Genomic DNA, 11,040 nt, shown 5'->3' on the forward strand with positions numbered 1-11,040 from the left:
GGTTTGGGGAGTTCCTTCAGGCTCCCAATAAACTTGTCTGTGGAGGCCTGGAGAGTTTCTTCAGACCTCCAATAAACTTGTTTAATCCTAAACGGGTCCTATTAAGAATTCTTTCGTTATCTTGTCGCGCTTCAAGGCCCAGGAGAGGCCTGGGCACAACTCTTGGTGGGCTTTTGTTACATTCCAGCCTTTGAAGAAGGGCACTGGCTTTTCTTCTTTAGAGTCCTGCTCTGTCGCCCAGGCTGGAGTGCAGTGATGTGATCTCGGCTCACTGCAACCTCCACCTCCTGGGTTCAAGTGATTCTCCTGTCTCAGCCTCCCGAGTAGCTGGGACTACAGGTGTGTGCCACCACACCCGGCATTTTTTTTTTTTTTTTTTTTTTTTTGAGACGGAGTCTCACTCTTTTGCCCAGGCTGGAGTGTAGTGGCATGATCTTGGCTCACTGCAACCTCTGTCTCCCAGGTTCAAGTGATTCTCCTGCCTCAGCCTCTGGAGTAGCTGGGACTATAGGCACCTGCCACCATGCCTGGCTAATTTTTTTTTTTTTTTTGTATTTTTAGTAGAGATGGGGGTTTCACTAAATTGGCCAGGCTGGTCTCGAACTCCTGACCTTAGGTCATCCACCTGCCTGGGCCTCCCAAAGTGCTGGGATTACAGGTGTAAACCACCGCTCCTGGACAGCTTTTTAAGCTTTTAATATTTAACTAACCACTCTGCGCTGAAATAATTGTTATGGAGGCCTGCATTAGTGAGACCTGGCCTGCCACACTCTCACATCTGTGGGGCGGGTACAGGAGCCCCAAGGGCCGAAGAGGCACACGTCGGGCCTCTGGGTGCACCTCAGCCTGGGGGCCAGGACGTGGGGCAGAGTGCAGCCAGGGTTCTGACTCCTGGGGTGGAAGGGAGACTCCCAGGGCATCATGTCTCTACCCAAGTCCAGGGGGATGAGCCCCTTTTTCTCTTCTTAGACCCAGTCCCAAGACCCAAGCCAAGGGTGACCCTTCACACTGGCCCAGGCCTCTGCAGGCACCTTGGCTGAGGCTCCCCAAGTATGAATGGTAAATCCTTGCCTCCAGCCTCTGCACAGAGGAGCCCAGCACAGACACCCCCAGCACAGAGTCCCCCAGCACACAGCCCCCAACACAGAGCTCCCCTGCACACAGCCCCCCTGCACAGACACCCCCAGCACAGAGTCCCTCAGTACAGAGCCCCCAGCGCAGATACCCCCCATAGCACAGAGCCCCCAGTACAGAGACCCACAGCACAGAGTAGCCCCCCGGCACAGGGATCCCCAAGCACAGGGACCCCCCCAGCACAGGGATCCCCCCAGCACAGAGCCCCCCAGCACAGGGACCCCCCCCAGCACAGGGCCCCCCAGCACAGGGACCCCCCCAGCACAGGGCCCCCCAGCACAGGGACCCCCCCCAGCACAGGGCCCCCCAGCACAGGGATCCCCCCAGCACAGGGCCCCCAGCACAGGGATCCCCCCAGCACAGGGACTCCTCCCCAGTACAGGGATCCCCCCAAGCACAGAGACCTCCAGCACAGGGATCCCCCCAGCACAGGGCCCCCCAGTACAGGGATCCCCCCAGCACAGGGATGCCCCCAGCACAGGGCCCCCCAGTACAGGGATCCCCCCAGCACAGGGATCCCCCCAGCACAGGGCCCCCCAGTACAGGGATCCCCCTAGCACAGGGATCCCCCCAGCACAGGGCCCCCCAGTACAGGGATCCCCCCAGCAGAGGGATGCCCCCAGCACAGGGATCCCCCCAGCACAGGGCCCCCCAGTACAGGGACCCCCCCAGCACAGGGCCCCCCAGTACAGGGATACCCCCAGCACAGGGATGCCCCCAGCACAGGGATCCCCCCAGCACAGGGCCCGCAGCACAGGGATCCCCCCAGCACAGGGATCCCCCCAGCACAGGGCCCCCCAGTACAGGGATCCCCCCAGCACAGGGATGCCCCCAGCACAGGGATCCCCCCAGCACAGGGCCCCCAGCACAGGGATCCCCCCAGCACAGGGCCCACAGCACAGGGATCCCCCCAGCACAGGGCCCCTCAGTACAGGGATCCCCCCAGCAGAGGGATGCCCACAGCACAGGGCCCGCAGCACAGAGCCCCCCAGCACAGGCACAGGGACCCCCCACAGTACGGGGATCCCGCCAGCACAGAGACCTCCAGCACAGGGATCCCCCCAGCACAGGGCCCCCCAGTACAGGGATCCCCCCAGCACAGGGATGCCCCCAGCACAGGGATCCCCCCAGCACAGGGATGCCCCCAGCACAGGGATCCCCCCAGCACAGGGCCCCCCAGTACAGGGACCCCCCCAGCACAGGGCCCCCCAGCACAGGGATCCCCCCAGCACAGGGTCCGCAGCACAGAGCCCCCCAGCACAGGCACAGGGACCCCCCACAGTACAGGGATCCCGCCAGCACAGAGACCTCCAGCACAGGGATCCCCCCAGCACAGGGCCCCCCAGTACAGGGATCCCCCCAGCACAAGGATGCCCCCAGCACAGGGATCCCCCCAGCACAGGGCCCCCAGCACAGGGATTCCCCCAGCACAGGGCCCGCAGCACAGGGATCCCCCCAGCACAGGGCCCCCCAGTACAGGGATCCCCCCAGCAGAGGGATGCCCACAGCACAGGGCCCGCAGCACAGAGCCCCCCAGCACAGGCACAGGGACCCCCCACAGTACGGGGATCCCGCCAGCACAGAGACCTCCAGCACAGGGATCCCCCCAGCACAGGGCCCCCAGCACAGGGATCCCCCCAGCACAGGGCCCCCAGCACAGGGATTCCCCCAGCACAGGGCCCCCCAGTACAGGGATCCCCCCAGCAGAGGGATGCCCCCGGCACAGGGCCCACAGCACAGAGCCCACAGCACAGGCACAGGGACCCCCCACAGTACGGGGATCCCGCCAGCACAGAGACCTCCAGCACAGGGATGCCCCCAGCACAGGGCCCTCCAGTACAGGGATCCCCCCAGCACAGGGCCCTCCGGCACAGGGATCCCCAAGCACAGGGACCCCCCCAGCACAGGGACCCCCCCCAGCACAGGGCCCCCCAGCACAGGGATCCGCCCAGCACAGGGCCCGCAGCACAGGGATCCCCCCAGCACAGGGACTCCTCCCCAGCACAGGGATCCCCCCAGCACAGGGCCCCCCAGTACAGGGATCCCCCCAGCACAGGGATGCCCCCAGCACAGGGCCCCCCAGTACAGGGATCCCCCCAGCACAGGGATCCCCCCAGCACAGGGCCCCCCAGTACAGGGATTCCCCCCAGCACAGGGATGCCCCCAGCACAGGGACCCCCAGCACAGGTTCTCCTCCAGCGCCTGTCAAAGGTGGGCCCTGGGGCTCCGAGGACCCTGCTCGCACATCGCCGCTGACCCCGCAGGGCCCTTGGGTCCTCGCCGCCAGCAGTCTGAGTGCGGTGCCCCGACACTGACATGGCCTCCAGGCAGCAACGGCCTTCCCGGGCAGCAGGGCGCCTCGTCCGCCTTGGCCTCGGGCCTCCGGGGGCTGGGGCGGGGTTGCTGACGGCTCCGCCCCCGCCTGCCAGTTTCCCAAAGGGCCCAAGCGCCGCCTCCGCCGCGTGTCCGGGGTCAGCCCGAGCCCGTGCGGGCCCTTTAAGGGCCGGGGGCGTGTAGCGGGCCCGCCCCCTCCCCGCAGCGCCCGCCGTCCGTTAAGTGCGAGCCCGGGCGCAGGGGCCGGATCTGGCCGGGGGCCGGCGGCGGTGTGGGAGCGGCGCGTCATGTACACCATCACCAAGGGGCCCAGCAAGCTGGTCGCGCAGCGCCGCACAGGTGCGCACGGGCCGGGGAACGGGAACGGGGGCGGGGCGGGGCGCGGCGGCGGCTGACCGCCCTCCGGTGCCCGCAGGTCCCACGCAGCAGCAGGTGGAGGGCCGGCTCGGCGAGCTCCTGAAATGCCGGCAGCCCGCGCCGCCGACCTCGCAGCCCCCGCGGGCGCAGCCCTTTGCGCAGCCGCCGGGACCCTGGCCCCTGTCGAGGTGAGACGCGCGCGGCCCCGGCCCGGCCCGGCCCGGCCCGGCTTCCCCTCCCCCGCCGGCCGCCCTAGAGCGGAGGGTGACCTTGGGGAAATGTTAGTGAGGTCCGGCCACGTGCTGCAGGCGGGGCGGGCGCTCCGGGCGCGGGGGTTGCGCGGGTCCTGCCCACTACGCGCCCGCGGGCCTGCGCCTCGCACTTCCGCCTCACCTGGCCGGGCCCGGGCCCCCAGCGGGGAGAAAGCCGGCCATTTCCTGGGTCGCAGGGGCCTCCAGCGTCCGAGGTCGGTGCTTCGGGCGACCTTGGGTTGCTGCTGGAACCCTGACGTGCAGCAGGCCCAGGCCACGGTTCGCGGAGAGCGTCGGGCGCTGGTCCTCAAGGTCTCCCGGCTCTGCCCTTGCAGAGCTCAGTGGGGGAGACGTGCGTGCGCTTCCCTCGGGCAGGGCCGCTGCCCTCCTCCGCCCTTCACCCCAGACACCCTGGGGCAGTGGGGCCTCCTCCCCTCCGGTTGCTTCTGCTTTTCCTAACCCAGTGCCCTTCCGAGACCACAGGAGCCTCAGTCCGGCCACTGTGGCCTCCCCGTGACCATGACCCAGAGGTTGGACAGCCCTGCAGGGCTGGACGTTTGACTTTGGCTCAGTTCCTCCACCGTTCCCTTCATTTATCCTGTGCCTCTCCCAGGCCTGTGGATTTTGCTGTGGCCCCAAGCCGGCCCGAAGGCTCCTGGAGGTGGTAGGGTCATGGCCTGAGGCGGTGCTGGGGAGGAGAGCTCGGGCCAGGAGTTCAGGGCAGCTACAGGTGGGGGGGTGCCGAGCCACCCTCAGCCTGCCCCCTGCCTACCTCTCAGAAAGGTGTGGAGGTTCCAGCGGGGCGGGGGCTCTCTGGGGCTCCATCCTAGTGAGGTAAGTGCCCTCTACCAGAGGCGCCTTCTGGCGGGAGGTGAGTGGGCCCCGAGGTGCTTCCAGCATCCCAGCTCTGCTGGGACGCTCCGCGGACATCACTCTTGGTCCTCGTGGCCGCTCTACCTCCCAGGGGAGGAAACCGAGGCACACCTGTAGCCACCACCTGGTCCCCAGGCAGGGAGCATGAGGCTGGAGTGGCCCAGGGTGACGCCGTCTCTCTTAACCTGGGGAAACCACCTTTCTTCTCTCTCCAAGACCCCACTGCTAGGGAGGGCAGGGGCAAGGCTGTGGCACAGTTAGGAGGAGTTAGGGAAGAAGATGGAAATGCTTCCCAGAGTTCTCCATGGGACCCCAAGGGTCCCAGTGGGCAACACCAGGCCCACTGGCTGTTGTCTCTTTTTTTTTTTTTTCTTGGAGACAGAGTCTCGATCTGTCGCCCAGGCTGGAGTGCAGTGGCGCAATCTCAGCTCACTGCAACCTCTGCCTCCCGGGTTCAAGCGATTCTCCTGCCTCAGCCTCTTCAGTAGCTGGGACTACAGGTGCGTGCCACCATGCCCGGCTAATTTTATATTTTTGTACTTCACCATGTTGGCCAGGATGGGCTCGATCTCCTGACCTCATGATCCACCCGCCTCAGCCCCCCAAAGTGCTGGGATTACAAGTGTGAGCTACCGCGCCCGGCCTGTTCTCTTAAAGTCCCCATGTGAGGTCCTCTGTCAGCCAGTGGGACCTGTGGGAGTTGAGTGGGCTTCACCCCGTGTGCAGTGGGGCTAGAGGAGCCCTGGGCAGGGCACATGTGTGCTGCCCTCTCCTCCCTGGGGTCACCCACCTTCCCACCCCCAGGCCCCAGCGCTGGGAGCTTCTGGCAGCAGTGGGATCTCTGCATGAAGCCCCCATCCTGCTCCTGCACCTTCTTGGGGCAACCACCTTCCCTCTGTTTCTTTTTTTTTGAAATGGAGTTTTGCTCTGTTGCCCAGGCTGGAGTGCGATGGCAGGATCTCCACTCACTGCAACCTCTGCCTCCCGGGTTCAAGCGATCCTCCTGCCTCAGCCTCCCGAGTAGCTGGGATTACAGGCGTGCACTGCCACACCCAGCTAATCTTGTATTTTTAGTAGAGTCAGGGTTTCTCCATGTTGGTCAGGCTGGTCTCAAACTCCCTACCTCCGGTGATGCGCCCACCTCGGCCTCCCAAAGTGCTGGGATTACAGGCGTGAACCACCGTGCTTGGCCAACCACCTTCCCTCTGAACCACCCCACCCCATGCTGCCACCCACCTCCCTGTTTTTTACTTCATTTAATTTTTTTCTTTTTGAGACAAGGTCTTGCTCTGTCACCCAGGCCGGGGTGCAGTGGTGCAATCATGGCTCACTGCAGCCTCAACCTCCCAGGTTCAAGTGATCCTCCCACCTCTCGACTTCCTGAGTAGCTGGGATGACAGGCGAGCACCACACCTGGCTCATTTTTAAGTTTTATGTAGACGGGTCTCACTATGTGGCCCAGGGTAGTATTCAATTCCTGGGCTCGAGCAATCCTCCCGCTTTGGTCTGTGGAAGCGTGGGGGTTATAGGCGTGGGCCACCGCGCCCGGCCTTGCCCTGCCTTTTCTTCTCCTTGGTGCTTTTTGCTACTCCTCATCTCTCACTGACTGGGCGCGGGAGGGGGGTGTCGGGGTCCCTGCGCATCTCCTGGTGCACCCAGAGAGTCAAGGCTTGTCACCCACGATGTATGCTGGCTCTGGTTCCTGCCAGGCATGGGTCTGGGCACTGCCCACGACGGTGACAGACCAGATAAACCTTGGTTTGTTTTTTTATTTTTATTTTTATTTTTATTCTGAGATGGAGTCTCGCTCCGTAGCCCAGGCTGGAGTGCAGTGGTGTGATCTCAGCTCACTACAAGCTTCACCTTCCGGGTTCAGGCCATTCTTCTGCCTCAGCCTCCCGAGCACCTGGGACTACAGGCGCCCTCCACCACACCCGGCTAATTTTTTTGTGTTTATAGTAGAGACGGGGTTTCACCGTGTTAGCCAGGATGGTCTCGATCTCCTGACCTCGTGATCCACCCACCTCGGCCTCCCAAAGTGCTGGGATTACAGGTGTGAGTCACTGCGCCCGGCCACCTTTGTTTGTTTTTGAGACAGAGTCTCGCTCTGTTGCCAGGCTGGAGTACAGTGGCGTGATCTTGGCTCACTGCAACCTCCGCCTCCCAGGTTCAAGTGAGTCTCCCACCCCAGCCTCCCGAGTAGCTGGTATTACAGGTGCCCGCCACCATGCCCGGCTAATTTTTAGTATTTTTAGTAGAGACAGAGCTTCAGCACGTATGCTAGGCTGGTCTTGAACTCCTGACCTCAGGCGACCCACCCGCCTCGGCCTCCCAAAGTGCTGGGATTACAGGCATGAGCCACCACGCCCAGCCCAGATACACCTTTGACAAGTTATTCCTCCTGGTGGGAGATGGATAGGGGAGGCAGTAAGATAAACTGAGGCGATATAAGTAATAAGATGAAACGGGGCCATGTGATCACCCGACCCCAGGGCAGATGGAGGGTGTGGGGACCGCCACAGGAAAGGACAATGGAATGAACCCCACAGGGCGAGAAGGGGCAGCCTGCAAGAGACGGGGTGGGGGGAGGCCCAGTGAGGGCAGGCTGAGGGGCTGGCTTGGGGGCTGTACTGCGTCAGGGCCATGGACTTTGTTGTTGGATTTGCTATGATATCCTGGTGCTGCCCCCACCCAGCATGTAATATGCTCAGGTGGATTCTCTCCCAAGCCCAGCTTCATGGGCTGAAAAAGGGATGGGCTGTGGAGGGGAGAGGAGAGGATGCACTCCACAGCCTTCACCTCCCTGGGCTGAAGTTTGCCCGGAGCAGTGTCCCTGGAAGTGGGAGAGGTTGGCGGTGATCCACAGGTGCTCGCCGGGCCGGTGCCCTTTCCCCCAGAGAGCAGCGGCCTTACGTAACCAGAACCCCTGGGGCGGTGCCTGCCTCCTGGGGCCCATCTCTGCCCGAGAGCCGCCACCTCCGCCCTGCGATTCACAGCCCCTGGCAATGTTCTTGTCTTCTTAGACATTGATAATCCAACCTCCAAGCTTTCTTGGAGTTTTTGGCTTTCCGAGGTGGGAGTGGGTTGCAGGCAAGGGGGCTTTCCAAGTGGACAAACTTTATTCCCTGTGGTTTGTGCAGAAACTCAGGCAGCGGGCAGGCCTGGGAGGTGCCCCTGCCCCTGTCCCATCTCCACCTGCACGTTTTAAGATCCTCTGTGGCCACCAGACCCTGCCAGCCCTGGGGCCGGCAGGACCCTGCGCCCCTCAAGACGCTCCTCTTTATTTTAGTGCCCCTCTCAGCTGAGGAGGAACCGAGAGCGGCGCTGGGGCACCTGAGCCCAGGAAGGCAACAGGCCGGCCGGGACCGCGAGTGCCTGGCGGAGCAGGCGCAGCCCAGGACTCCCGGCTCCCACCTCCGGCTGTAGGTGCGGCCCCATTCCCTCCACGGCCCTGTCCCGGGCTTTGTGTGCTCAGGGCTCGGCCAGCTGGGGCCGCTCATCCCTGCCCTGGGCCCGGCTGGCCGGGACGGGCCCAGGGGCCCACTAGACGTTGCGTGCGGCACTGCAGGAGCCATCTCATTTGGCATCGCCCCTTGTCTCGGGCCGGTGGGGAGTGGGCGAGGGTTATAGTCACTCTCCCGACTCAGGGACTGCCCATCCCGGCACCCAGTCCTCATCCCATGGGACGTGGGGGCAGCCAGGGAGAGGGCAAAGGCCCCCGTTCCCGTCCAGGTCCATCTGTCCATGGAGGGAAACATCGTGGAGATGGAGGTGCTTCTGTGGGGCGAGAATGTGGCCTAGAACTACACCCAGAGTGGGGGGTTGGGGCAGAGAGACTGGGTCGTGGCTCAGGTCAGAATCTGGGCTGCTGATGGGATGCAGGTGGCAGCATGGGCACCTGCAAGACCCTCGGGGAGGGGTACTGAGTGGGGCCCGACCAGAGGTCTGGGACACTCTAAGACTGAGGCCCCCACCCTACAGTCACTCACTTCCCTCAGGACACAGGGCTGCAGGTGTGAGCTGAGCTGCCGATGGCTTGGGGCCTGCAAGAGAGGCCTGGGCCACCGGCTGCTGTGGGTGGCTGCTCTCTCTGGTTCAGGAAGTGCCTAGGCTGGCCAAGTCTGGGGAAAGTGGGCTGGCCCGGGGCTCCTCCTGAGTTCTGCCAGGCAGCACCGCACCTGGGATGGGCACCAACCATGTCCGTCTCCTCCCTTCCTGCAGTCCAGGGCCAAGGCTTGTGTTCAATCGTGTGAATGGCCGGCGGGCCCCCTCCACGTCCCCATCCTTCGAGGGGACCCAGGAGACCTACACAGTGGCCCACGAGGAGAATGTCCGCTTTGTGTCCGAAGGTAGCGAGCGGGGCCAGAGGGTGCGGCATAGGCTGCTGGGTCGCAAAAACATGGACCCGGGATGGCCCCACTTCAAGCTGACCCACAGCCGCTGCAGGGCTGTGCTTTTCCTTGGCACTCTGCCCTTGTGTCCTGTGACCAGCCCTGTGTGGGGCTGGAGTCCAGGGTGACCATCAGGCCCTGGGTGGGCGATGGGGTGCCTGGGACCTGGCTCAGCCCGACTGCCCTCCTCCCACAGCCTGGCAGCAGGTGCAACAGCAGCTGGATGGTGGCCCAGCCGGTGAGGGCGGGCCAAGGCCTGTGCAGTACGTGGAGAGGACCCCCAATCCCCGGCTGCAGAGTGAGCCCCCCAACCCTGTCCCCCCAGGAGAGACCCCCCAGCCCCTCTGATCCTGACCCAGGCCCTGCCAGGTTCCCACCCCAGGGGATGAGGGAGGGGACTCTTGTGCAGAAACCCCTTCTTCCCAGCGCCTGCCGCACTCGGAGTCCGGGTGAGCGGCTTGTGGTTAGCTCCAGGGTAGACTTGCTGGCTGGCCTGGGAGGCAGCATCACTGCCCAGCCTTCTCTGCCCACAGACTTTGTGCCCATTGACCTAGACGAGTGGTGGGCGCAGCAGTTCCTGGCGAGAATCACCAGCTGTTCCTAGTGGCTGCTGGGAGGGGGCGCTGCTACACGGCTGACCTGTCGCCAGGAGAGAAGCATGGCGCCCTGCCCACCCACTGCGCCTGGCTGGGTGCCGGCCACACCTGAAGTGCCAGCATTTGGACTTTTGCACCTGTTTTTCCCTTGGCCCGGCTGTCCGAACCAAGCTGCCATGGCCAAGGGCCGAACCCGTCTGACCTCAGCCCTGCTCACTTTGCCCAGGGACCAGCGACCAGCCCCTGGGGCTGGCAGGGAGGAGCTCCAGGCTAATAAAGTGGAGAAACTGTCTTTTTGGAGTGTCTTTGACTTGGCAGGGTGTAGGGGGGGTTCTCATGTCCAGTTCCAGTCCACAGCCTGGGACGCCAGGCCCAGCACAAACTCCCCTTGTAGCCCTGTCCCTTCAGGCCGTTAGCTTCTCACCCAGCTGTCCTGCGACAAGTAGGAAGGACGTTAGCCAGCCCACCTTGCTTGGAAGTCTGGGGACCCCACTTTGTTCCTCTTTCCTCTCCCGTTGGCGTTGACTGGGACCAGAGCCGAGACTCAAGGCCTAAAGACATTAAATGGCCCCGGAGTGCAGTCCACCACCCCCCACTACCAGCACTGGGGCTGTGTCTCAGAACGCCAGGTCCCATTCTGAATCCGCCGGGCCCGGCCGCAGGACACTGGGCGAAGGAGTACGTGGGGAACCTGCTAGGACGAACGTGGGAACCAGGCCCTCCGCGGGCGCCCGCACTACCTTCCCTGATGGACGGGGATGACCCAGCCCACCTGAGTCAGGACCCAGCGTACCCAGGTGTGGACCAGGGGCCTCTGGACGGCGAGAGAGCGGCAGGGTGAGGCCCGGCTGTCCGTGGCATGGCCAGGCCTCAGCGCGACCTCGCCTCGCTGCTTGCATGCGGCGGGAGCCGCGGCCGGCCGAGGCGCTGACAGGTGGGCGCGGCGGAGGATCCGCAACCGGCGCGGGCTTCGAAGCCGGTCGGGCTAACAGGGGGCTGCCTTGGGAGGCCCGCGGGGCAAAGGGCAGCGGGATTAGCGGCTGGAGCAACCCTGGAGGCCGCTGACGTGAGCGGGGTACTCCCACCGGGGAGGTCACGTGGCCA

General features: G+C 64.2%; 1 protein-coding gene, 1 long non-coding RNA gene and 1 pseudogene across 3 annotated transcripts; 1 reads left to right on the forward strand and 2 right to left on the reverse strand.

Annotated features, from left to right (window-relative positions):
- Positions 1-1,198: 1,198 nt before the first annotated feature.
- On the reverse strand, positions 1,199-3,452 carry LOC134729343 (neurogenic locus notch homolog protein 3-like; annotated as a pseudogene).
- On the forward strand, positions 3,001-10,228 carry MCRIP2 (MAPK regulated corepressor interacting protein 2). Of its 2 annotated transcripts, XM_034951534.3 has the most exons (5): positions 3,567-3,807; positions 3,884-4,013; positions 9,171-9,298; positions 9,537-9,638; positions 9,874-10,228. In XM_034951534.3, exons 1-5 carry the CDS (start codon positions 3,756-3,758, stop codon positions 9,942-9,944), a joined length of 483 nt encoding a protein of 160 aa, XP_034807425.1. In that variant the 5' UTR covers positions 3,567-3,755; the 3' UTR covers positions 9,945-10,228. The 2 variants fall into 2 exon arrangements, with proteins under 2 accessions (XP_034807426.1, XP_034807425.1); XM_034951535.4 differs by lacking the exon at positions 9,537-9,638 and having other exon boundaries at positions 3,001-3,807.
- On the reverse strand, positions 8,050-11,039 carry LOC134729346 (uncharacterized). The gene is made up of 2 exons (XR_010110355.1): positions 10,730-11,039; positions 8,050-10,364 (listed from the first exon to the last, which is right to left on the reverse strand). It is a non-coding gene; the product is annotated as an uncharacterized LOC134729346 (long non-coding RNA).
- Position 11,040: the final 1 nt, after the last annotated feature.

The sequence above is a fragment of the Pan paniscus genome, chromosome 18, assembly GCF_029289425.2.
Source record: "Pan paniscus chromosome 18, NHGRI_mPanPan1-v2.0_pri, whole genome shotgun sequence".
Classification (NCBI taxonomy): domain Eukaryota; kingdom Metazoa; phylum Chordata; class Mammalia; order Primates; family Hominidae; genus Pan; species Pan paniscus.

Coding starts and splice junctions, on each gene's coding strand:
- MCRIP2 (XM_034951534.3), top strand. CDS start 3,756: ATGTACACCATCACCAAGGGGCCCAGCAAGCTGGTCGCGCAGCGCCGC. Junction 3,808..3,883: donor GGTCGCGCAGCGCCGCACAG/GTGCGCACGGGC, acceptor CGGTGCCCGCAG/GTCCCACGCAGCAGCAGGTG. Junction 4,014..9,170: donor GGACCCTGGCCCCTGTCGAG/GTGAGACGCGCG, acceptor CCCTTCCTGCAG/TCCAGGGCCAAGGCTTGTGT.